At 42.4% G+C, this 27152-nt stretch overlaps 1 protein-coding gene across 1 annotated transcript; it reads right to left on the reverse strand.

The window, feature by feature from the left end:
- Window positions 1-914: 914 nt before the first annotated feature.
- On the reverse strand, window positions 915-26473 carry LOC309408400 (UDP-N-acetylglucosamine transferase subunit ALG13-like; the record flags this gene model as incomplete). The annotated part of the gene is made up of 24 exons (XM_082004214.1): window positions 26301-26473; window positions 25854-25937; window positions 24921-24971; window positions 24123-24169; window positions 23131-23203; window positions 21298-21379; window positions 20761-20941; window positions 19790-19862; window positions 18962-19070; window positions 17685-17749; window positions 16667-16767; window positions 15770-15897; window positions 14828-15065; window positions 14555-14662; window positions 14186-14342; window positions 12112-12244; window positions 11614-11649; window positions 11425-11480; window positions 10718-10780; window positions 10251-10419; window positions 8837-8959; window positions 3431-3471; window positions 2430-2613; window positions 915-1180 (listed from the first exon to the last, which is right to left on the reverse strand). Exons 1-24 carry the CDS (start codon window positions 26439-26441, stop codon window positions 915-917), a joined length of 2709 nt encoding a protein of 902 aa, XP_081860340.1. The 5' UTR covers window positions 26442-26473.
- Between the last annotated feature and the right edge of the window lie 679 nt (window positions 26474-27152).

A 27152-nucleotide genomic window follows, 5' to 3' on the forward strand; every position in this document is an offset into this window, starting at 1 on the left:
ATTCAATGTTCTCTTCCTAAGCTTATCAACCAAAACACAGCTAGAGCTTCCCCCTGCACTTCATTCTCATGCTGAATGCTTTCACTACTTTCTCACAGAAGGCTGGAGCAGCCTTATCCCACACAAGACAGCTACCTCTCCTCAGTCCAGGCTGTTGGATGACTAACAGTCAGGAACACAACCTACCAGTGATAAATGACCACTCACTTTCATGTGTTCAATGCTTTTATTTTGTGCTATCAGTGCAAATTAAACACCAAGACTACCACCATTTGTGCAACAGCTTTCACAAAACAAATCTTACAAGCATACAGCAATATACAACAGATCAAAACAGTATTCTCACTCTTTCAAGAGACATGAAACCTGTGCAGAATGAACATAGACAGGAGAAACACAGCTATTGCAATTTATTTGACCACGAGTGGTAAAGAAGTTTTGTTTTGCGAAATCTGAGAAAGCCATCCTATTTCAACCATTTTCATCCTCTAATGACCCTGTGCCCAATTTTTATCTGTAGTTGTAACAGCAGCCTATTTCAGTGCTTAAACAAGAACTAGGTGTCTAAGTGTTAGAATGTAATCCCTCACAGAGGTACACGATACAACATTCCTTTAGCAATAGCATATCTTTTTACACCTACTTTATCTAGTCAAATTCAAGCTTTCTGTTCCCTGCACTATTGTTTGGGTGTAAACCTTTCCTATGCTTCCCTACATAATTGACTAAAACATCTTGTCAAGTCAGCTATCACTAGCATAAACCTAAAGAGAAACATGAAATCTGAAAGCAGTTTAATCAACTGATGCAGCCAACTAAGACAGGATAACAGTTATGAAACAGTATTAACATATAGTTGACAAACAAGAAACAAGAGAAAGCAAGGGCAAGAAGTGAGCTTATTGCTGCCAGATTTACATTCCTTGAGGCATGTCATGAGGTGCGGGGTTAGGTGAGGCAATATAGCTGACTTGGTGCAGTGGTCCAGAACTTACAGCATTAGCAATTTGTGGAGAATTTCCATATGGTGGATTTACTGGATGCCAGGTACTGATATAGCGATAGGCAGGTACTAAAGAATCAAACCCAGGAAGAGATTGCTGGCTGAAGGGGTCTGACACAATTGGGTAATATACAGGCCCGTAGGACAGGGGCTGAGGCTCCGCATTTTGAAAGTTACCTTAAAAAAAAGAAAACAAGATACACACACTTAGCATATTTTACCATATCTATGGCCTTTTCATGCAGACTTTCATTATTGCGAACACAGCATTATTCTGATGGCCAAAAGGAAAAATCCATTTAGATTACAATTTTATGCCTATATATGTCCCACCTAACAGAGAGGTCAAAATCATTTTGGGTCCTCAGTTAGATTAGAAGACAACTTGCTCATCTTCTCACTAAAGCCTGTTCAAGAATTGCTTCGCAGCATCCTGCATTGGAGTGGCAGCTTTTTCAAGAGGGACTCGGGTAAAGAGATGATATATTCTTCCCCTATTTGATCTCTGACACCAATCTATGCAAAAGAACCACCTAAGCTGAACAGGCTGAAGCACTGTTGGAGCAATAAGCCTGTATGCCCCTGAGCAACGCTTTTGTTACGATGTGCTCCTTCCCAACACTGACTGTTTGCCACGTTCCATAGATTTTAATGAGCGAGGCATCTGACCCTGCCGACATCTTTTTCCTCATTTAATACAATCCTCCTATTTGCTGCCGAGTGTATCTACAAGCTTGTTACAAAGCTCCTAGGTGAAGCTAACTTTTGCTGTAAGTTTTACACACAGTAAGAGGCACAGCTAGCAATAAGGGCTACTCAGCAGATAACAGCTCTGCACGCTGAGCCTAAAACCAAGGTTTGCAACATCTTCCTTTAACAATTCCTATGGAGTTGCAGCACCAACGCTCAGTGCTTGCCAAAATTCAACCAGCTGTCTCCTTTCCTTTAACTACAGGCATACCCTTTTGATACCATGACTGTTTGCTTATCAGTAAGCAACGAGAGTCCACCACAGTTTGAGAAGAAGTTCTCCCAAGTTAAAGTTAGCGTACCTAGTAAGGCCTAGAAAGGATTACTTCTTCCTTTTCATGGCTTTAGGAAGTCCTTGACACACTGGTGGCTACACCAGTGACTGACACACCTGAAGTAGTACCACAGGTGGCAGAGGAACTTGTGATAACCCCTTACAAGGCCTACTCTGTGTCCTCCCAACCTCACACTTCCTACAGCGTAGCAAAGCTGCAGGCAAGCAGCTCCTATGGAACACTCATGCTCTGAAAACCTGTTCCCTCACTTCTCATTATAGAATCACAGAATGGTTTGGGTTGGAAGGGACCTTAAAGACCATCTAGTTCCAAGCCCCCTGCCATGGGCAGGGACACCTTCCACTAGAAGGGTGTATGTGGTCTTATACTCAAATACTAACCATTTGCAGGTACTTCGAAGGGAACCTGGTGGACTTCAGCTCGCCCAGCATCTGCGTAGAGCTGAGGTACTGACTGATCTAGGACAGGAGCTGGCTCAGCATATGTTGGATAAACTTCCACAGGTGATGGTTGCAGCACTGGCTGTACATACACCATGGAAGGCCAATAGCTCTGCTGATAATACTTTGAGAAAAGAAAGAAAATACAAGGTCACCATACAACCAGATACACTCCATCCCTCCTCCAAATCGCTACTAGTTTCAGATCTGAAGTTAGGAAGAACTGCATTTTTTCCTTCCTAGCCCCTTAAGATACTACATACACAAAAGCCACCCCAATACAGCCTACCAGAAAAGGTATTGCAGCATCTGCAGCAACAGCCACCTCAGTTCCACATTGCTGTTGTGTCACAACTCTTTACAGAGAGGGAAGATTCCCACCTATCGACTTGGTCATATTCAAAGAGATTTTCCCTGCTTCTTCAGTTGAAGAAGCTGGCATTTCTTCTTTTACTACCCTGAGCAGCAGCACTGACCTACCCATGACTGCTGGTGCAGAGACAACTTTTCAGGAGAGCAAGATTTCCCAGAACACAGACAAATGGTGCTAACCAGTCTGATCACAGCTGTACAAGTCCTAGAAGCCTCAAAGCACACACCTCTAAACAGTCTTTGATGTCTTGCCTAAGTACATAAATTTTCCTAAAAATGGCTCAGGTTCCTCCTCTTACCTTCACAGAAAGAACAATATTTATCCACCATCCTCACAAAAACAAAAATGAAAAACCACCACCAGAACTCAAAGTAAAACGACTGAACGTACATACCAGTGTGCTTCACATTTTGAGTTAGAACTTCACTTCCTGAGCTATACTTTAACCTCCACCAAACAAGCCTACACAATTTAGCACACTTGGAAGTCTTAGATACATCAGTACATTTGTCAAGAAAAACAGCAGTTTTTACAGGCAATTTACTGTATTCATTTTAAAAGCACTTACTTGCAATCCCAGATTAAAATAATACCGCAAGACCTTTGTATCTGAAATTAAGGGATATAACATTAAAGAGCAGAAGAGTATAAACCGAGAGGCAACAGAAATTTACACACACTAAGAGCACTTCATTTTAAGTTACTCTTACTTAATGAAGAGTATTTTAGCACTATTTTTTTTTTTAAAGTCTTGAGGGTAAAGACTATATCTTCAATATAAGTAGTTGTTAAAAGTAGTTTATCTTTTTAAGTTAATCCAATTAGATATTTCTGCAATAGTAGAGCACTTGTCTGCCCAACTTATTATCCAACTTCAATGATTACATTAGCTTTAATTTTGGTTTATTCATCTTGATTACTCAAGTGATAATTGTCAGTGTTGTTACAAGTCTCTACCACCTAAGCAACTAGGACTTCAGCAATTCTGACTTCCTATTAAGGTGGAGTTTTTAGCCGAAAAAGTATTTTATCAAATAAGAATTTGATGACGAACCTGTAAGCTGACCACTAAGAGCACTCCCTCCCTTCCTCACCACAGAAATGAGAAAGGGTTTGGAAGCACACAAACAGGCAGAAGCAGCCTTCTCGTACACCAGTGACAATTCACCCCCAATGTACACACGTTATGTACACACTCTGCATACATACTGCAAACACCCATACTGGGCTGGCACATGAGACAACCCGCCAACTCCAGAGACTCCAGCGTCACACTGTTTTTGCCCAGCGTTCAGCCTGGCTCTGCAACCATCTCTGTCTTCAGAGCTTTGTTGAGCAATGACCAGACACATGTCAATGGGGACAACATACGCAGCAATCCTAAGACCTTCTGACATAGTTTTGGTGGTCACCGCAATTGTTATACCAAGTCAAAAAACAGAGAGGAGAGGGGAGCAATAAGGAAGATGCTCCTTCCCTTCCTCACAAGGATACACAGTTTCCTGCTTTCTTGCAAGTAATTTTTTACTGCTGTCTTCCACGTACTGAATAATTTGCCCCCCTGGTGAATACAATACACTCAGAAGCAAAGGTGTGTGGAGGAACTCTGAAACCACTCTCCAAAAACAACAGGGATTTGAACTTGGAAACACATTTCCAACTGCCCAAAAACAGAGAAGCAGTTTTAAACCTTAAAGTTGACCATTGCAAGGAAAAGAGAGCACGTATTTTAATCCTACAACAAGGGCATGAGAGAAACTGTTCATTGCTCAGATTCAAATACAGGTTTGATTTAAAGGCTCAGGAAAGGCAAGTCACCTATTCCACAGCAGTAGGTTTGCATGTGCGTGCACACGCACAGACTTTGCTTTACTACTGCTGGGAGCTGAAAGGGAAAGCAGGGACACAACTCAGAAGGAGCGAGGCCACTAAGGGCTTCGACAGCAACACCTCCAGAGTTACCCCATACACCATGTTCTTAACACTGCCCCACTTCCCCCTAGACCAGGGCCCCAGCTCCACGTTGCTCCCTGTCCACCCAGCTACCATGCACACACGCTTTCCCAGCGCAGCGCTGCCACAGCGCCGCGTGTCGCGTTTTGCTGCGGATAGGCACGGCGTCACAAATGCAAACCCCAGCCTTGAAACGCACACGGATCTCTCCCTCCATTGCTTTTGCCAATTCTCAACTCTTTTACTATTCAGCATATTTGATCAGGGCAACAATCCACGCAGCTATTTTAGGCAGCACACGCAGATCCTTCCTTACATCTAACAGCTGGAAGCTTGCTCCCAAAAGTGCCGCTCATTTGGCTGTGGCACCGACCACGGTCAGCAAAATATTAAAGATAACCCGAAGGCTCACATAAATGCCAACTTCTTAGCACCTGGCTGAAATTGCATCTACGTTTGGAACAAGCTGGTTTGCTTTGTTTTTTGTGGGTTTTTTCCCCCCCCTTAAAAAAATCTGATTTTGTTCTTCAATTGTTTATGCAAATCTATGCAAAACAAGCGTAAGAGCTGAATGAAACAGCTGCTTCATAGCAGTGATAACAGTACAAAGGAAGAGCTGGGAGACTGAAGTGACAAACTGATACTGGAAGTACTGACGTCTGTGGAACGCTGGAGCGGAAGCCAGTACAGTAGGAGACCAGTTTCTGTTTACACTCCGCTTTTAGGTGTCTAGAAATCAAGTCAATCTTCAGTAAAACATGACTACCTTATGAAGCAATGGCTAAGCCAAAAGACATTAACCACCATGAAAACAAAGACCATGCTGACTACTGATAGAAATCTCATCTTACAATGCATCAGCACAAAAATCATGGTAAGACTTCCACTGTGCTGAGGGGAAGCTCTGGCCAATCCTGAACACTACAACAGTCTCTGGAACACAGCCTTTATCAAGCGGTCTTTTATCAACAGCTCCTTCAAATACAAGGGAGCAGGCAAGGGTAGGACACCTGAGCTCTCCATGTTAATAAACGGGTTTCACGAGCCCAAAGCTCCATTAATGAAAGAGCCAGAGACTCTGACAATTGGAACAAAGGCAGATGTACCAAGTAATACCAAGGCACATGGCAGGTTTTCCTCCCAAGTCCAGGGCTTCAGCCTGTAGACAAGTCATGCTCCCAGCCTATACTGGGCCTGCACGTATCTCCAGCGCAGTGCACAGAACTCCAGGTCAAGTGTATCCACGTACTTCACCCTGCACTACCCCAAAGCTTCTGGATTTCTTAACTTAAAGGCCACATAGATTACACCAGAGCAGCGTGACAACAGAAATGCTACGTGCAGTTCCTTATTAGCTACTAACATGAAAATCCTTAAAAACACACTTCCGTCTATGCCAAGAAGGGTAAGGCCAATACCATGTGGAGTGACTCAGCTGAAGAGCTACAGGCAGGGTCTGAAGAGGTTATGAATCCACATCCACTCCAGATTCTTGTCAGTACACTTAACACCCAATTCTCTCAAGTGCTGAAAGCTTCAGTTAAGGGCATTCAGCTAAAGGTGAAAACCATTAGCTCTGATGTGCGCATAGTATCATCTAGAGTAATACTACTGCAGCAGGGAGTGGAAAACAAGAATATTCAAGAGTAAGAAAACCAGGAAGTGAGAGCGCCTGCAAGACAGCAGAGCTACTGCAGAGCACGTTAGCAGTACCTGTGAGCAGCCATGCCATCAGTTTTTGGAACCTGCCTTTTCCCAGATCCACTTCTGACAACACAAGCATGTTACCTGGCAAATGCAACTGGAAAAATCCATAGCATTTCAGCCCAAAGTTCTTCTGCAACCCGTAGCTACCAGAACCATACCCATCAAGAGTACCTCTGTATCCTCTCTGAAATTAGCCCTCTAGGATAGGCACATTGAGGAGAGTCTCACGCAGGGACAACAGAGCTACGTTAGATGCCAATATGCTGCATCAAGCATGAAAACAACCTGCGTCACCAAAATACTTTATGCTCCACCTTCAAGCAATAGCTTTTGGAATAAAAGCCAAAAGCTTTGCCTTCTCATGCAATAAAAGCTACAACTGCCATATACCTGAAACACAGACAGGTACAAGGATGGGTGCGTGAGGGCGGAGGAAATCAAGTCAGGCAGTTATAGTGAAACAACACTTTGCAAAACAGCACAAAAAGGAACACTTGGATTTCACAGACCCTACGTATATGCAGCCAGTTCCTTTCCTCACTCACCCCGGAATGAAAAGCTACCCTCTACACCAACAGCGAACATGGGAGATTCAGGAACTTGAACTAAAGGTAGCAAGCCTGAGGAAATTATGTCATCTGCTGTGTCTATAGATGGCTATTAGAATAAGTTAGCTATGAAATTATTTTAAAAGCCTATGTACTTCAACCACCATGCAGAGTTATACCCACTACTTGAGCAACAAAAACATGACCAGCCCGTTTTGCACTGCTGCTCTTCAGAGCAGGCTACAGCTCACCTCTAGCTTGGCCTTGTTACTGACAAAACCAGCTTCCCCCGATGCTCCCTGCCACAGAAAGCAAAAAGAGCTGAAGCTGTTGTATACTATGCTGTGGCAACACAGGTAACTGAACTCCAACTTGTATCTGGAGCATTTCTGCTCCAGTCCGAATGCTACACATTAGGACAATCTGAATCTTGATAGCAAGATGACAAGCAGGAAAAATAACCAAGTTTTCTTTGGCAGGATTTCTAAATTTTTAACCTTTAGTGCAGTTTGAGACTATGCACTGTCAAGAGACAGAGCAAGAGGACATCTACAGGGTAGAGCATTTTCTACAGCTGTCCAAAACTACATGCAACCAACAATCCTTATCAGCTAAGACAAGACACTGCATCACAGAATAATTTTTCTGCCTCTTGAGATGTGTGCAGTGATGCAACAGTGGCACGCTTCGGCCTCGCAGCATTCTCCACCTGGAGAAAAACAAGTTACATAGCGTAACAGCAAGCAGTACTGGTATTCCTGTAGCTGAGGAGCACCTGGTTTGCAATAAGGACAGCAGACAGATTGATCTTTGGGTTATTAAACAAAGCTCTGTGAATTATAGGCTCTCTGTATGCCTTGTGAGCCATAAACATGACAGAATGAGGGGAGTAATTAATAACAATCACCAAAAATCAAGTATGTATATGCCTGTTGCACTGCTTACCAAGCTCGGCTGTCTGATGCAACCTTGCATGGCATGCCGGTATTCTTAAATTGTCAGAGCAAGTTGACTAAAGATTACCACTTCTGAAATGAAGTCCATGTTCAGCTGATAAAGCTGAAAGCCGTTTGTGAGCTGCTCTGCTCGTAGGTACTATGTTGGTCTTTGCGCACTCACGGCTTAATAGCTGAAATGTACATTAAACACTATCATAATTGATGACAGTATACAAAAAAGCTACACACCCAAGGAACATGATGACCCTACACTTTATCACCAGTTTATGATACCACATAATGACATCTTGGAGCCATACAGGAAAACACCACAATATCCCACTGAACTGTGAAACAGCATGACTTACAAATATACAGATTTTTATTTTTTTTTTAAATCAGTTATCAGAAAAATTATTACTTCACCAAGAACGAGTATTATCTCCCTTGGTATTTCTTTAGGCTGCTGTCTAAAGCTGCAGTAATCTCATGTTTGAGTCAGATGTGAACTTGCTATTTCAGAACCGGGAATTAAAACATTTTTAGCATAAGCATCCGTAATATTATTTCTCACTCCCTGCAAGCTGCAAAGAGCCATTTCTTCTCAGTATAGGTATTCTGTTAAGTTTCCATTTGTAATGGCATCAGTGAGGAGACAGCTTGGAGAACTGTGCTGACTAAACTCTCATGCAGAGTGGAAAAAAACAAAAGGGGGGAAGAGAGAGAGAAGAAAAGGGAGATAGAATTGAGCAGAACTGAACACTGAGAACCCAAGTCAGAAGTGTGCTGAAGAGCAGTAGTAGTAAAAGCACAAAATACCATCGTTACCTTGAGGCAGATCACTGCCACTGGGATCACAAGAGTAAGGTGGGAGAACAACACCAGCTTCTCCCATCTCACTGACTGGAGGAAGAGGAGCTGAGTAAACTGGGAACGGCACTGACGAAACTGCTACAATTAGAAGGAAACAAAAGTCAACTCAAGTTTGCAATAGCATATCAAATGAGCAAAATGCTAAGTTACACAGTTTTGCACTACTTTGTCATCTTAGTGCCCGTAAATACAAACTTTAACAAAGTTCTCTTTAGTAATCACTTTAAAAGAATTCCAGAAGAAGTTTTAAAACCAGATAGACATACGGTTGAGGCTTGTGAGATTGGAACCTATCTGCAAGATTCATATTCCAGTTAAGAATAAATGCCTTTTTCAATCATTTCTCCATACTAGAAGGCAGGCCAGACTTTCCTTATGTAAGTGTCTGTCCTAGAACAGCCAGAGACAAGCCAATCAAAGTCATCAGAAGCGTGACAACAAGCCCACAAAACCAGGGGAAAGTTCAAGACACATCCAAACAAAAATATTTTGGGCATACTATTGTTAAATATTCATTAGGTGGCCCACACCTCTAACACACCAGCAGGTTATTTGTAATGGCATCAGCAAGGAGACAGCTTGGAGAACTGTGCTGACTAAACTCTCATGCAAAGTGGGAAAAAACAAATGAAGGAGAAAAAGAAAAGAGGAAAAGGGAGATAAAAGTGAGCAGAATTGAACACGGAAGGTTTTCTAGATACCAAATGAAGAGCTACAAGACATGAAAAGTCCTCTTTATAAGGAGAGGAAAACACATTTTTTCTTAACAGACATTTCACAAGAAGAAAATAGATACAGCATTGCAGGTGGTAAGTGCACCACATGACACATCACAAAATCAAGCTGCCTGCTTAGAATTAACTGAGCACAAGAGCTAAGGGCCACAAAAGTGAACTGGAAATTTGTGTGGATCCTGAAACATCACAGCCAGCGACCCTTTTGGAAGGGACAGTAAAGCCTCAGGACCAGTATCTCAACTCAAGAGGAAAATTAACTGTAGGAAATAGGGGGAGAAGGGAGCTGCCATGAACTTCTGCCTTCTGAAAAGGACTTTCTAGTGAAACGCTTGGCATTGATGGCTAAAGGTGGCAAGCGGGAAGCCAAAGCAGAGACCTCCAATTCCCATGCAAATTCAGGGGCAACTCTCCCCTTCAAAACATGAAAGCAAGAAGTCAGTAGTGTTCAGGCAAAGCAAGTGATACTTTTTTGGGTGTTTTGTTTTTTGGGGTTTTTTTTGTGTGTGTGTGTTTTTGGTTTTGTTTTGTTTTTTAAAGTCCTTTAACATTTGTCTTGGGAAAAAAATGGGAGGGGAAGATGCAACCGAAATCTTAAGACATCCAAGTCCACAGACATAGCATGCACACTCTACCTGGCCTCCCTATAGAAATGGGAGATACTATGACTGGCTGAACTGCTGTTTGTGGGGGAACTGCTGTTGTGGCACTGGCTGGAGTAGAGGCAGCAGAATTTGAGAAGCCTGTAGCTGGAGCAGCATAAACACCTGTTGAGGTTGAGATTGCTGCAGAATTCACCATCACCTGGAAAAGAGTCAGAGTCATCAGTAGGCCGCCTCTACAACTGGCTTCAACAAAGACTACGGAAGTATCACATAGGTCAAAAATTCTCACTTCACATAAATGCATTTTGGAAGTCCTAGCTGTAAAGGCAGCTATCCCAGCTCTCTAAATATTACCTTGAAAATATCAGTTTAGAGTTGCAGACACCTGCAATACATCTTCTCACCCTTCTGTTTTGCTTATATTCATAGGTAATTACATTCTTTCCTACAAGATGCTGTAAGGGGCAGGGCTACCACAATAAAGTACTAGATATTACCTTCTGGGAACAGCTGTAGGAAGCCACTCCGTCTTGAGGTGGCACAGAGACTGGCCCTTCTTCCTGAAGGGATTCCAAAGCAAAGCACAGTACATTTAAGAGCCAAAGAAGTCACAAGACACATACACCCCCACACACACCCCCCTGAAATTTATTTATTTATGGACTATACACACATACACACAAGATCTTTGGCAACTCGACTAACAGCAGTTTTATTCTGACATGCAGAGGACTGGCTTTCACACCCACCAGAGACCAGTAGGTGACTAAAGGTTTAGCTTCAGATTAAAAAAAAAGTCCAAAGTCAGTTCTGTCAGAGGTGAGACCTCTCCTGTCCCACAATGGAGAAATTAAAACTAACTGGAATGAGACTTGAAGGGTAGCATGATAAAAGCAAGTGCTGTCTGGAGGAAAAAAAGAAGGAAAGAAAACAGCACTCAAATATATGCTTTCTGTTTGCAGAGGGAAAGGTGGAATATCATTAATGCATCTAGTACAATGCAGACTGCACTTATAGACTGAGACAAAAACCTCACAATTTAGGGAGGAAAAGGGCGGTGAATATAGAACTGAAACCATCATTCCTTTCTTCCAAAAGAAGTCTCTGACCCACTAAATTAAGCCTGCATCCAAGGACAGTTTCTATGAAGAATGTCACATGCTTCAAGGATTCCTAATCCAAACAGACAGTGACTAAAGCTTACCAAGTTTGCTGTAGGTTCTGCTGAACTAAATACTGTTGCAGTTTCACAGTCGGGATCTGGAGGGTATAGGCAAAATTAATTGAAAAAAGGCAGCATAAAATCGAACCCTTCAGAAATTTATAAAAAGGTCATAATGAGCGCATTACAGTCACCAAGCGTTCTACAAGTGAAGACTAAAGATTTACTTACCCGGAGGGGCATAGATATAATCTTCATGAAATTTCCCTACAAGGGAGAGAACAGGAAGCTTTGATTCAGGGAGGGGGGAAAAAAAGCTTAAGGCTGAAGTTACCACAATTACACTGCAGTGCATCCATCAAGATAATACTGAACGCAGCTCGTTGTTCTGTGCAAAAAAAGGTAGAGAAACACTCCAGATATGCTCATTTTGTTACTCCACCAAGTACCAAGCTTGCCATTCCCAGATGTACACCGTACCGTTTTAAGCAGTAACTCGGCTGGCTACAGACCTACGCAATCACAAGGGCAATGACGTAGCACGCTTAAGCGGAAGTGACACATTTCTATCGGACAACAAGGAAAAAGAACACGCTCACACGCCTGTTCAAAGCTCACAATAAACGCTTACTTAGGAGGTGTAAGGAACCTACTTTGACAATCAAGAGCACCCTGAAGATCTTCTAAAGCTGTCTTTTCTCTTTGCCCACCAGTCCTTTGAGAACTCACCATTTTCACTTGTTTCCTCTTCCTCCTCTGAGGAATTCAGGGTCTGCTTGGCAGGTGGAGCAGAGTTTGTGCCTCTCCTTGCTACCCAAAATCCTGCTGGACCATGGATAACGGGAGCAGGACTACCCTGGCTCTAAAAAGCAAAGTCAGAAGTGTCCACTTAGAAATAGTTTAAAGCCTTTCCACGCTCTACACACACACACACAGGGGAGACACAGGCTGGCAGACCAAGCTTGCTGCAACCAAATCTTACTAGAATTATCATTTGCGCTTCCCTGCCTGTGCACCTCAACTACGGCAAAACAGTTGCGGACGCGTTTCTTTCCTTTACCTTTCGGTCTGCCTAGCATACTTAAGGTAATTTAGTTTTGAAGACCTACCTCTCTCCTATGCAATACCGTCAAGTTGCTCCATCCCAGGACTTAGCCCGCTTTCTCTCAAGCTCAAACAAAGCTGAAAAGGAGGGAGCAGACCCCAGACAACAGCCAAGACTGCTACCCCCAACACACACTCCTGTGTTCCTCATCCTGGAGCATTCCCACCACACCAAGAGCCAACCAGTTCAGCCAAATACTCTCATGATCATGGAAAAAGGTTCTCTTTAGTCACAGTTAATGAAACCCCTGGGTGGCTGCTGGCACAGACACCACCGTCTGCACTAACTTGACCCACACATGCAAGCCTGACTCTTTCCGAGAGCAGCACCCATCTGGGTTTCCCACAGGACTCCTTTAACACTTCACACACCCTGTGCCTTTGCACTGAAGTCAGTGCTTAGCTGCTCCACAATTTAAAAGAGAGAGTTCTCTGAAGCACAGATATAGGACTGTGATGCTCAAGCAAAAGGAGTCGATTCATTCTTTTGTGACGGCTAAGGTGACACTCAAAATTCTCCTCAGAAGACACGGTGACTATGAGATCGATAAAGTGCTCAGAGAGGCTTGTAAGATTTCCAAGCTTGAAGCAGAGGTGGTAAGTCAGAAGATTCTCCCACCAGGCCTCTAGTAGGATGGCAGAGTGTTCTGCGAGATGCATCTTTCCCCAGGAAATGTTATATTCTTTTACTAAACAAGACAAGGAAGAGACAGAGAAAAGGCTTTGGCATTGACAACAACAAAGTCACTGAAGGAGCATGAAAAACTATTCATTAGGAGCTGCAGGTGTATGGTCTAGCAATGGGAAGGAAAAGCTACTAATCTCTATTGATTTCATGTCAGAAAAATAAATTGCAGGCTAATCTGTCCTTATTCCTCAACACATGTGGAGGAAAATCAGAGCAAAGATTACAGACCTAGCACATGAGGACAAATTAAAAATAGCTGCCATTGAAACAGCCCTGAGCAGATTCCCCCTCTCACATTTAAATACAAAGCTAATGTTTCTCAAGTCCACTGCTTCAACACAGTAAAAACAAATTCAAACCTACCAGGTTTGTGTTTTTTTTTTTTTTTAAAAAAACAGATCCACTTTCCTGTTCATATACCTAAATATAAATCTATTTTTGTAGCATGTCCAGCTTTGCACTAAGTTCAACTACAAGTAAGTGAAAAGGATTTATTTTGAAGTTTAAGAATACGCTGCGCCACTTTACCTACGACCCAACAGAAAGACCGTTTTAAAGAGAAGTCTAGATTTGGAATTTTCTCCTGTTTCTGTCGCAGTGGCAACTGCTCCAGGAACAACACGCTAGCCCAAGACATCACAACTATAAATTCATAGGAACAATCCACGCTATCACTACACAGTTTCTCAATCTGGTGACACAAACAATAAATTACAGTGTGGCAAACAAGTGAAAAGCTTTCTCCCACAATATTTAGAGCTAGACAGACATCCACAGTAGGAAGGGAGTTTTGTTTTCTTTTGAAAGTAAACAAGTGCTGCCCATGAGGGGAGGGAGAAGGAAGGGGAACATCTAGAAAAATTAATATTTAATCACTTATAGGAAGGGAAGAGAAAAAAACACTGCTGTATATTTAGGTATAGAAATGCTGCACCTTTGTACAGCTTCCCCCACCCCACCCCGACACCCCCTCTTTGAGAGCTTTTAACATACCCCTTGTTCAGAACTTACTGGTAAAGTAGGAAAAGCAGTGTCATCTGCACCTTCAAATTCATAGAAGGTTATAGCTTCTTCTGGTCCTTGAGGCTCCTCTCCATTCCCCGGTACAAACCCATACTGGCATTCCTTATTCATACACTGCATCTGACGGCGGCTACGGCTGTACGAGCTTTAAAAACAAGGAAGGAGGTCAAGAATCACCACTACCTGGAGTTGCACCTTGGCTTCGTTGCTCAATTGAACTTTGTTCTTTTTGGAGAAGCACCATGAACCTGTTGTTTCATACTGTGCCACTAGCAGCCAACTCAGCCCTCCACATTCCACCATCCTCCCCAACTCTTCTAGAGCAACATTTTGTAAAAGAGGTTGATATTCACTTACCAGGACCTGCAGGAGAAACTGCTCTGATTGCATCTCTTTCCTGGACTGGGGTAGAATGCTATTTGAGGGCCAACCATGTTGTGCCTGTTTATAAATCGGGCAGATCCCCTAAGTTTAAAGGGTAAAAGGTGCAATTACCAGCAAGTGCCTCTCAGATGGAACTCATTTGTAGCTTTTACCTACTAAATAGCACAAACTCTCTCCTAACTAGTCTGGAGCAGGAATGAATAGAGAAAGAGTGGTGACCTCAGACAGGTTTTCATGGCTTCATACCTTGGCATCCCAAATCCACGGTTATGTCTCTGAGGAGCATTCTGAGGATGATAGGGTTCATAAGGTGCCATGTTTCCACCACCCTGTGAGCAGTGAACTGGAGGAGAGCGCCCTGAAGGAACACTGTGCTGTAGCCGGGGTGGAAGAACTGGCTGACCCCTGCTATAAGCCACAGTCATAAAGACTTCCTTTCCACGAACTTTCTTAAGCATTCTCTTCCGCGTTTTCATATCCATTTCTGCAGTTTCAGTTGAGGACAGAGAAGATAATAGATTTACACCTTTAACAGCTGACTCCAGAGCTGTGTTCTCTTTATCATTTGAAAAAGTTCAGTATTTGGACACCCAAAAAAGTCAGTGGACTATCCCCCAAAAAGTGCATTTTAAGTATACAAACTTCATAACCTTATTTTGAAGGCTCAAGTGGGCTTTTTAAATTATGAGCAGAATACAAGCATCTCACATGATTATACCTTCCCAGCAAGCTCAGTACTCTGTGTTAAAAATATCTTTATGGAAGTTGCATTTATTTATTAAAAAAAAATTTCTCCAAATTAAACAAATACAATCCATATTTAATTGGCCGGAGAAGCCCCAGTCCATCCATGCATCTCTGCTACAGCCGATTCAGATAAGCTTTTTGGTTTACAGACCCAGTATTTATATATGGTTCTCAAGTGCCAAATTTTTTCTTGACAATTTTGAGCAATACCAACTTTGCTATGGATTTTCAATGGATTTTCTCTTTGCAATAGCAAATTCATTCCTCTGTCTGAAGGATCACTTTATATCAAACCCCTGCAGTGACAAAGTTTTGTATCACAGGCTGAATTAAATCACTTCCAACATACAAAGACTGCTACTGTTAAAACAGTCACGACTGTTTCCCCCACTCCCTGCCCTGGGCCAAGGGAAGGAATGTTTGTGGAAACCTTGTACAAACCTATTCCTGAGAAGTATCCACCTGTTATTTTCTGATAGGTTCCTCCTTTTCGGCTGGGAACCATATTCCAAGCAAGGACAGGCGCCACTTGTGTCACTGGTTTTAAGTTTGCCAAAGGAACTGTATGCCTACATGAGTAACACTGATGTTAGCAGTGCCACAAGGATACACTGTGCATAACTGCACAAAATAAGCTGAAGCAACACTAAGACAGAAGAAAATACAAAAACCCCACAAACTTAAGAGTGTAGGGAGCTTGTGAAAATAAAAAAAAATAACCTTTTTCTCTGACACCAAACACACATTACTGTTAACTTGTTTATTAAAAAAGGCAAGCTAGGATTTAGTCTCAGCACTACTAACTTCCTGGGTCAAGCCTATCTTCCCTGCATTTGTATGCCTTCAGAGGTACACCTGAAAGCATTTGACAACACAGAATTTTTGCAGTGTCATCAAGCTGAATTCTAGGTTTGGAGAAAAACAGCAAGGTGGAGAAAGTGATTACTCACCAGAAGTACCACTTATTTTGCTGTTTGGTACAACATAAAAACTCCAGAGAAACCAACAGCAGAGGGTAATTTGCTATCCATTAATTAAGCCCAAACTGCAAAGATCACTTTCACATTCCAGAGGAGAAAGAGCAGCAAGATTTCACAGAACGCACTACAGTAATGATTTTGGCCATTAGAAATCCAGGAGAAAAAATTTTGTGCAACATCCTGTTTGAAGAGTGATAGACAAAAAGGTAGCAAAGTCTCACTTCATGTTTAAAAGCCTAGGTCCTCTTTTCTTTTCACAGTATCGTAACAATCCTATTTTCAATCCTATTTTAAGCATCTGTGAATGTGCAAACTCAACCAGAAAGAGTTCAAAGAAAGTTGTCACCAGACTGCTTACTTTTCTGCCAGCTCCTCAACGAATACAGTCAATGTGTTGCCATCTTGTCCAACTTCCTGGATATGAGCATTATAATACTTACCTCCAGGCTCCAGACGTACCTGGAAAGAGAACAAAGGAAGCTCTAAAAAAGCCAAACTGTATCAGGGGATTCAAAATACTGTCTACATCACTAATGGCAAAGGCTGCTGCTAGCTGATCCTATGTTACTGAGTTAGCCCAGAAGTCTCAAATACTCTTCAAAATAGCAAGCAAAATAAAGAGCACTATACTAACTTCAGGGAGGAAAGGGAAGGAAAAAAAAAAAAAGTCTTGTGAGTGACTGAGATGTAAGAAGATACCTGCTTTCTAACTTATTTTTTTATACGCTGTGCCAAGCAGGTAAGTACCAAGAAAGACCACTATTTAAGAACTTGAAGTCAACGGAAGATAAAACAGGAAATTGGAAAGGAAACCTCTGCCCAGCTAGAAACATGTCACTGAGTGAATCATCAGCACTACCTCAAACAGTTATCACAGTTTGAAAAAAAGTGCTCACTACATACAACATTGGAATACAAAGAAAGCTGACCTTCCTTTCAGCATCTCCTGGACAGATCATGCTACTCCTCCCTTTTTAGCTCTTCCCTTTCTATTTTTATAAAAATGTTTGCTAAATTACTGTTGAGAAGTGGAAGACTGTCCAGACTTGTGGCTGGCCCCCAGTGAAAATCAAATAGACAACTACCTCAAATACACACCCTGGGCACTTTCAGCTCTTGGTCTGGAACTTCCACACTCACAGAAGGTATATCACTGGTTCGCAATGAATTTCCAAACAGCTTTTCCTTCACACTACCCAGCGTATAAAGGTAGATTTTAGAAAGAAATTAGAAGAAAGTCAGATTAATAGCTAGAAGAAAGAAAATTAGAAAAGCCTTGTAAAATTCTACAAAGTCAAATGATTTTATGGCTAACCACACTCCATTTAAAGCAGTTTTAATAGTTTATCATAACTGAGTCTCCTTTGAGTACTAACCTGACACTTGTCTCCTAAATAGTACTGTCTCCCAGCAAACACCATGTAGTCAGTTTTTTGAAGCTCTAAAAATAAATGAATAAATAAATAAAAAGGAAAAAGCCTTTAAACTACTGTTCTTTCTTCATGTGTCCTACAGGTACTTCATGAGAGCACCCAACTACAGATTATAGGCCGAGTTACATATTTCCTACGCACATCTGAACATTCCCCATAGTAATGGTGAAGTAACTGTAGATGTTCTTATAACAGACTACCATCAGGGTAAGTCACAGGAGATCAGTAATATCCAGATAATGCAGTAAGTCGCACTACTACTTCAATACTACAATGTCTTTTGTGATGGTACAGAATTAATCCTGCATTTAATACCAGTCCTGGTATTAAGAATGTTGGATGTGTCTTGTCTTGCCAGAGTACTGGTGGCATTTGGCAAAAATGAGATGTTATTCAGGAAAAACTAACATTGCCTAAAGTCTCCTTGCTGCTAGATTTCAGTAAGCTTTTCTCCATTCCTTGTCTGGATTCCCTGCACATCAGTACCCTACATAGATAATTAGTTACTATACTCTGTTCCAAGAATTTTAATGACCCTCATTATTGTTATGCAGCTGTAAAATGCTGGAGTTCTTCAGCATGCAAAGCACTTTGGGTCAGACATCAAACACCACTTCAGAACTTAGCTTTCTTGGTAACTTCTTGCTTTACAGATCAGCCATACCGTATGCCAAAAAGCAGCAATCTATCTCAAGCCACAAAGACCATGAAATCTCTCAAGAATGTTCAAGCTCAGGAGAGCTGGGAAGCAAGAGAAAACTCATCTCATTTCACAGATCTTGATGCTACATTTGAGATCATTATTATACAACTCTGAAGCCAAAATTATGCTTTAAAAAGTCCTTGCAGTCATGCTGCAACAAAAAAAACTCTCCAATTGGAATGATTTCCAATACAACAGAAGGGTAACACAGAGTTCTGTACTCTGCTTTGAGTCCTCATATTTCCTATACTATAGTCAGTAAATAGCAGAGGTCAGATTTTTAGCAACTTTATCACCATTATACAGTGTCAGAAGCAGTGTACTTCATACTTTGAAATGAAGCCAAGAAACCAGCTACTAGCAAGAAGATGTACTACCTACAAGCATCTGCTGGGTTAACCAGTTTCCTTCACATTTCAGCTGTGAAGAAACAGGTGATATTGAGGCCTCAGATTCATAAATTTAACACTAAGTCTAGTACCAAAAGAGTTGTTAGTTTTTCTCTTTTTGAAGATACCTTTTCTGCTGTCCAGCCAAACATCAAACTCCACATTTCGGTAGATCTCAGGGTCCAGTGCCTTTAGCACTTTATAAGGAACAGGCATCTTTGATGGATTTTCTGGAGGCTAAAAACAGAGTTGAAATGGAGCATTAACAAGGGCATTTAATGTGTTCAGCAGTCTATCCTGCCAGCATCTCTGGACCATTTTAAGATGTACACATACTATTTTCCAAAATGTTCACTTCCACAATATTTGCCTAAAAACTAAAGCTCAAGAATATGAAAACACATTTAGGCATTCAGAAGCTGAGCAAACAGACTTCAGAAAAGAAACAGACTCAAGAGTAACATTTGGCATGTTCTTTACTCAAAAAGAACTGAAGGAAACTAACCAGACCAATGAAGCCATGGCTTCAAAAGTTGGTGGGAATTTCAGTTATAGCTGAAAAAAGGTTTCTATAGATTTTCCAGAACTGTTACAAACTGATTTATACAGTGTTCAAAACAGAAGTGAACTGATTTAAACCATTTCTGGGAAAAATAAAACAGCAGACCAGGAAACATCTGCTAAGCTCCATCTTGGAGTGGGGTGGGGTGTGGGGAGAATTAGCTAGAGAAGAACAAGAAAACCTCAGAAAGGAAAAAGGCTTATCCAATTTAACAGAAACTCAAGGGCAAAATCAGAGAGACAAGCAGATGGAAGAAATAAGCCACCCACCTTCCAAAAAGTAATTTTTTAAAAGTAGGAAAGAGGATTTAGCCCTAACAAGGGTAACATCATAAAAAAACAACAACAAAAAAAACCCACACAAAAACACCATAATAAATTCTTCCCTGACAAACCTTTTCTTCAATGCCTTGCTTGAACTTTTCTTCCTGTGGATTATCAGTATCATTGCTTTCCCAGTTGTCCACTCTAAGTAATTGAAAATAAGATTACAAAAGATGCAATGCATGATTTCTAGCCAGGATTAAAATCAACCAACTTGTTCACACAGTCTGAAAAAGCACCATGGTGCCACCACGTGGTAGATTTTGCCTTAAACACTAGCCACGGCTGCAATGCCATACGGGACAACCCTTTTCCCAGTTTCAAGAACATGACCTTCACTTCTTCCAACACCCACCCCCAAAGAGGGCTACTGCTTGCATTAGGAAAGGATGAAGATGATCCCACTGACTGATCAAACTCTTGCACTGTCAAGTCCAACATGACACCCTGTTCTAAGTCTTATCAAACCAATGTCATCTGCAAGCATTCAGTAATGGTCAGAGGCATCCCTCAAGCCATTCTAGTGACTAGAACACCACGGGATATGAGGGTTTCTTTAGGTACATTCTGTCTGTTCCCCTCATCCCCAATGATCCAGACTTGAATAATGCCACCATTTAATTGTCTATTTGGGGTATGATTCCATTTAAAAAAAGACAAACAAGAAAATAAAGCAAACCTCTTTTCTCAATACACTATTGCCTCTGCAGAGTTATAGAGGCTTAGAAGAGTAGTAACAGTTTCTCACTGAAAGAATATTATGATGACATAAAGAACAATTTTATTTACAAATAAGCTGATATTTTACACAGTAACATGCAACTGTAACATGGTCAGCAGGAGAGGATGTCCAGTTAGGTGACACTTCCCAGCTCCAAGGAAAGCACTCTCTTCCACAATATACTTCAGCTTTGTGTTTGTGTCATGAGATAGGAAAAAGAGCTAATACCCCACGAACAAAGAAACTTGGAAAAGCTGCCCTTTGCAAGGTTTTTAGGTTTTTTGGCTTCCCTTTTACCACAACCCCTTCCCAAAATACTACCTCTTTTCTGATGGATTTCTGGATACTTTTTCATGAAGACAATCAAAGTTTGCATCCTCACTTCCTACAGAGCCACTGTTTCTGTTCTTCTTGGATCCGCTTCGAAACACCTCAACTGCAGACCTTAATTCTTCCTCATCCATGCCAAACACATCTTTGTACAGGATCTCATATAATACAGCTGAACAAATCAACACAAAGCTCAAACCAAATTAAGATAATACCAGACCCATAAGAACTGCTGCAATTTTCAAGGTAAGTGTATCTTCAGATATTATCTATTATTAAAAGGTGCTAGTTATATTAAATTCAATTAAGGAGAGAATCATAAAATAATTCAGGTGGGAACAAGTGACCTCTGGAATTAATTTGGTCCAATATCCCACTTAACTGAATAATGACTATAAGTATATATTAATGTACAATAAATGAGCTTCCATCTCTCTTTTCCCCAGCCCTGAAAACTGAAACAAACACTGGCTATAAATGTATGAAAACACATAATTCTCTTCCATAGAAAAATTATTTCAAGTTTACCCTGGCAAATAGCAGCATTTTCCTGGAATTGTTTTGTATACACAGAGTCATAATGGCCGTTGCCGGAACAACACAGTAAAATCTGGGAAAATAATTTAAAAAAAAAAAAAAGGCTTTAAGGCTGGAATGATGTAAAACCTAGTTCTTTCTATTTGATATCCTAGCTCAAGACTACATAATTCTTTCATTTTACAGTCAACACCAACTCACCAAGAAAACAGTATTCTCAAAATAAATATGAAAAAGCTGTAGAATTGGCTTAAAACTGAATCCTAGGTGAAGTCTCTAAGTAACTTTGTCTATTATACAAACTGTCAATTTGTACATCATGCTGTATTAAACATAAAGTAAGAATTTGTTTCCCACTTGCTTCTGAAACCACCAAGTTATTTTACCTCATGGCTCAAGAGGTAAAAATAAGTACAGGCCATTAAGTGCAGCACTTGGACAGTGTGTCTCAGGGGTATCAAAGGCACATTTCACCCTTCCCTACCTGAGGGACTAGAATAGCATCTACTTCTCTAGCCCTCAACAAAGCCTTGCTTTTAATAAGCAATATTATCCTGCCTTTTGAAGACGTGAATGCTTTCTGCAACATATACATTGATACACCAAGTTAACATATACCATCAAACCCCATCTTGGCACGTGACCACAGTCAACTGCAACCAGCAAAAGCCCTTAGGCAGCTGTCAGCACATTGCCAGCAAGGATGCTTCCCAGTGAGCCAGCAGGAGCTGGGATGCCAGGGCTCTTAATTCAGTGTGCACTATGTCTTCTGCCAGCACCAGCTCTCATCTCATGGCGAGAACGAGCAACACCAGAAAGAGCTGCTGCCCACATACGCACTCTAATGACAGACACCTGCCAACACTTAATGAGACCTCTGGCAGTAGAGCCTTTGAGGACAAACACACATCCAGACCACACTGTTTGATTTTTAAAGTTAGCTCATTTTGGAATTAGATTAAGCTACACAGAAAAAGAAAGAAGAGCATGTAAACAAAGACAGTAATACTGACAGCTGCAGCAGCACAGATTTCAGAGCACACTAGCTACTTTGGCAAATTTAATAGCCCATACTGAAATCCATACCACAGCAACTTCACTGGCATCATGCCTCAGCTAGCCACATAATTGTGTGGGCACATCTACATGACTGCAGAAAAAACAAGAGCGGTCAGACGGGAGGTAATACAGAGTATTTCTCCTTTATGTTCCATCTTTTTGCCCCCAGCAGTAATTCTTGTGTAGATAAACTGTTCATTAGCTCCCAATCTTAACTGGGCTCAATTTGTATGTCACAGAAATGAATCAGTTTGTTAGATTAATCCCTCCCCAATAACTTCCCCTTTTCAGGAAGGAAAACTGCACACCTCATCTTACTTCAGGAAGGGAGGTACTGGGGGTAGGGGAGAACACCTCTTCACCAATATGGTAAATGTATCTTGTTCTGCTCTTCAATTCAACCCAGATATTTCATTCGACCCTGTCAGGTCAAATTCCCACTGGGAAGTGTTTTTACCCAAAGAGATTTCAGAAACTTAAAACTTCTTTCCAACAACAAGCTGGAGTGACAAAAAAGATTGGCAGCGGAATGGCACACAATCCATCCCTCAGATGGGAAGCAAAGCTACCATAATTGAATTAACTGTTAGGCAAATACTGTGCTTTTTCCATGAGCTGAAGTCAGCTTTGGGGTTTTGTTCAGGTAGGCAAGAGCACTGAAGTTACAAGAGCTCAATTCCAAGTGGCAAGTTTTTACAACTAAGCAGGACTGGAAGCAACTAGGATTCAGGAGTAGGTGTAGGAAATTGCCTCACTTCTCCCCACCTTGTCTTCAAAGCCATTGTCTGTAGCATAAGCAGGTGGCTTTCCAGGGTACCGGTACAGAATGAAGTCTCGCCTAGGTAACCGGAGGAAAAACAAGACTTGAAAGAGCACGCTTGTAGTAGAACCATGTTATGAAGAAGTTTGCAGGGAGCCGTTCAGAGGATCTGCTGTTTATAGAAAAATCAATGAATGCTACCATATAGCAACAAGTGGATAGGCAAACACTCCCCATCTTAGGGGGGAAAAAAAAAGTTATCTGTGAAAGACCATTATATTTAGTCACAGATTAGGTCAAGTACTCATGCTTATGGCAGGGTGCTCAGACACCGAGTCAATTAAGTCTAAGTGATTTAGTCACTCTGCAAAAGCATTAGAGCCTCAGTACAGGGAGCTAGTAACTCTTGCAAAATTGCAGTTTGTTCTTTTAGGACTGGAACAGAATAAGCCTGCAAAGGGAGGGTTCTTCCTTCTGCTACTGGAGAGCCAAACTGCTTGTTACAGGACAGCAGCATTTTCAGCAAGACAGCAGCACCTGTGCAGGCTTACATTACCTTTGACATAAATATCAGGGTTTACACACCAAGTAGGGCAAGTACTCCTCACTACTGGAGCTTTCAAGAACACATAAGCATGACTAAAATTCATGCAGAACTAACACAGCGTTTCCACTACACACAGCTCCTTCGGTTTTTTTCCCCCCCCATTTTCCATCCTTCAGCCTCTAGGAGGAAACACTTGACTTTGGAGTTTAACATTAGCAAAAAGATAACAAATAAACATGGCTGGAAACCAACCCTCCCCTTAACCCACACTAGGAGAACAGGGGCTGTGATGACACCCATATACATGTTAGTTTAAGTAACTTCGTTACAGTAGCATTTCTTACCATGTTTCACACATTAGTATCTCAGTGACAAATAGAAGGTTCTGGGGCCAGAACCCAAACACCATCAAGTCCAAACTGAAGTGAAACTTAAGAAAGAGACACTTACTTGTACATCACCGCTAAAGCACTCATTTCCAGCTGGCCAGCACTTTCCTGTGCAAGATTATGAGATTATGAGATTACATGAGGTAGCAGAGCCATCTTCAACACAGAGAACTCTATTCTAGTTCTCTGTAGTATTAAAATACCTAACCAAACTCATCAGTTCATTAAAACAACGAATGCATTGAGAGTTGAGAAATTAGGATTTCAAGGGCAGGGGGGTGAGGGAAGTCTGCAACATGAAATGGCCACAATTACCAGGCAGAGTAAGGTGGAGCTAGTTCTGGCAATGCCTCTCAAACACATCACTCAATATTTTTTAAAATTAAAAACACGACATTTCTTTCAGAGACTGCTGCATTCACCATATTTATTGGTTAAAGTCTAAAGAAATAAGATCTTGAACTCTAGTATTCAAACCTGGGGGTAAAGGAATAAGCAAGGGATTGCAAAACCTGCTAAACATTTGATGTGAGGGACACTCCACATATTATGCTTTTTCCTTCTTGGAGGATTCCAATTATGAATAAGGCCCACGAGAAGCCTCAGTGGTCTGCAGAGATTGCTCCTTTGCACCAACACAAATTCCCCACTAAAACTGATATTGTTTATACAGGTGAATATTCAGTATAAGCCCATAGTACTACCTATGCAAGTGAGAAGCCAGAATTGGGGTCTATCAAAAAAAAAAAACAACAAACAAAAAACCCCAAACGATCCCATTTTAAAGCATCGCCTACTTACTTTCCTGTTCTACACTCCTCAAATTTTAATCTCTTGACAAGTATTGTATCAGTCTTACCTTTGGATCTCCTAGTCGTTCAAGGTACTTCGCAAATGACCCTTCCACGTACTTTCAAGAAAACGAATATAAGAACTTAGTCAGCTGGAAAGCAAAGTTAAACCTGAACACTGCACCATACCTTACTAGCTGTTGAATGGGAGCTGGCAGGGCAGGGGGCTGGGGGCATAGACACCAAGTTTGGGATTAGTCTGCCAATTCCTCTCATTTTTGGGTTCTGAAGGGCTGTGGTCTAACTAGGGGTATGGCTTCATGCCTTAGAGCACGGGAATGATTTGGGGTACCAATGTGGAAATACCAAGAGATCCTAAAAAAATTAAGAGCATGAAACTGAGTGACTCATCTCCCCCCTAGATTACATTAAGCACTTAACTGTGATTACCAGGGGAAAAAAACCAAAAACACACACACAAAAAAGACAAACCAAAAAACACCAAAAAACATCCCACCGCCACACAAAACCATGCTGCACACACACCTGCACAAACTGCCACACACAAAACCAACCAACCAAAATGACTTTACCCAACGATTAAACACAATCTGGAGTTTTCCACCATCTTTTGATGTTCATTTCTTACTCCAAAATCCTACATATTTCCTACCTACTAAATTCTGCAGTGGTTGCTCCACAGAGAATATACAACACAAGTAACTGTCACCCTACTTGTTACTTGGGTATTAGTAACTCGCTTGATTTCAGGAACTCCAGAAATATAAAGTCAAATAAAGCTTATGTGATTGCAACTCAAATAAGGTAAGCAAGCAATCACGCTGCCATTTCTCTTCTCTTACATGTATCAAGCCTGGCAAAGCATGACATGTTTTCATTGCATGTGTTTACATGGGTATGTTTATGGCTAAACCACTCACCCCCTCCCACGTTACTTCCTAAGTGCATGTGCAAATTTGCCTAACACACACATTACTTACAGATTCAAACTTATGCTGGTGTTGCCTCATAAACAAGACACAGGCTTTCCTAACTTCCATGTGATGAATTTGTGATGAAAACAGCTAAAAAAAAAAAAAAAAAAGTTGTGAAAAAACAAAGGAGAAAATTGCAGAGTTCAATTCATGCTTCACATTATGCTTATTTTACTCAGAGTTTATAAAGACTGACACCACCACAAACACTTCACAAAGCAGGGAGAGGAGACACTGGGGAGGGCCACAGGCTCTCAGGAAGAAGCTGAGGAAAGCCCAAGTGACCCAGGGGGCTGATTGCTCCCGTCCCCACACACATCCCCGCCCCAGACACCTCACTTTGAGCACCCAGGAGGGGTCTTCAGGAGCAGCCTCCCCTACCCACCGCGCCAGCCCCAGCGAGGGCCTGAGGCGCCCGGGCTGCCCCCCAAAACCGTTACCGGTGCTGCCCACCTGCTCTGAGACAGCTCGGAAGAGGCAGGAGGCGTCCTTGGCCGTCATCTTGCGGTACAGCCCCAGGCTGCCCAGGTACTCGTCCATGGCCACCTCGCTGAAGGACTTCTGCCCAAAGTACTTCTTCCAGCCCTTCTGCATCCTCCCCGGGCGGCAGCGGCTGAAGCGGCAGCGGCTGAAGCGGGAGACGGAGGCTCCACGCGGGGCGCTGCTCTGCGCGGCGCGTGGCGGCTGGGCGCGCGGCTGCTGCTAATGAGGGACCGCGCCGAACGCGCCCACCTGCGCCGGGCGCCGCCGCGCGGCCCGGCCCGGCCCGGCCCAGCGTGGCACAGTCCGGCATGGCACGGCCCGGCGCGGCCCCCAGCACCCCCCCCTTCCCGCCGGCCACGGCCACTCGCGGAGCGCGTCTCCAGCTGTGACTCGCCCCGTCTCGGCGCAGCTGCGCCCGCTTCCCTCTGGCTGCGAGCAGTGCCCTCCCGCTGAGCCCGCGGACCGCCCGCAGGAGCTGCCTCGGGCAGCAGCCATTTTAAGATGCCCGCAAAGAGCCCCACTGTCCCCCTCTCCGCGTAACGACTGCGGGGTTTGTCCGAGTGCGGCCGGGCTGTTTTCCGCCAGCTCTCGGCGTGGGTGTGTGCGCCAAACCTCGCAGAGCTGCCCCAGGAAGAAGAGGGAGCCCTTGCGCAGTTAACCCCTTCCAACTTCATTGCTTGTGACTGCAAGTAACTCGTGGAAAAATCACTCAAAGGGGTTATTCAAAATTTCCCGTGACATCCCTGCGTGCTCTCGGACTACTGGAGGTAAACTTAAAATAACAAGTCTATAAAAACCGTTATGGAACTGAAAAACTTAGTT

This window comes from Phaethon aethereus (genome assembly GCF_964289735.1).
Source record: "Phaethon aethereus genome assembly, chromosome: 10".
Lineage (NCBI taxonomy): Eukaryota > Metazoa > Chordata > Aves > Phaethontiformes > Phaethontidae > Phaethon > Phaethon aethereus.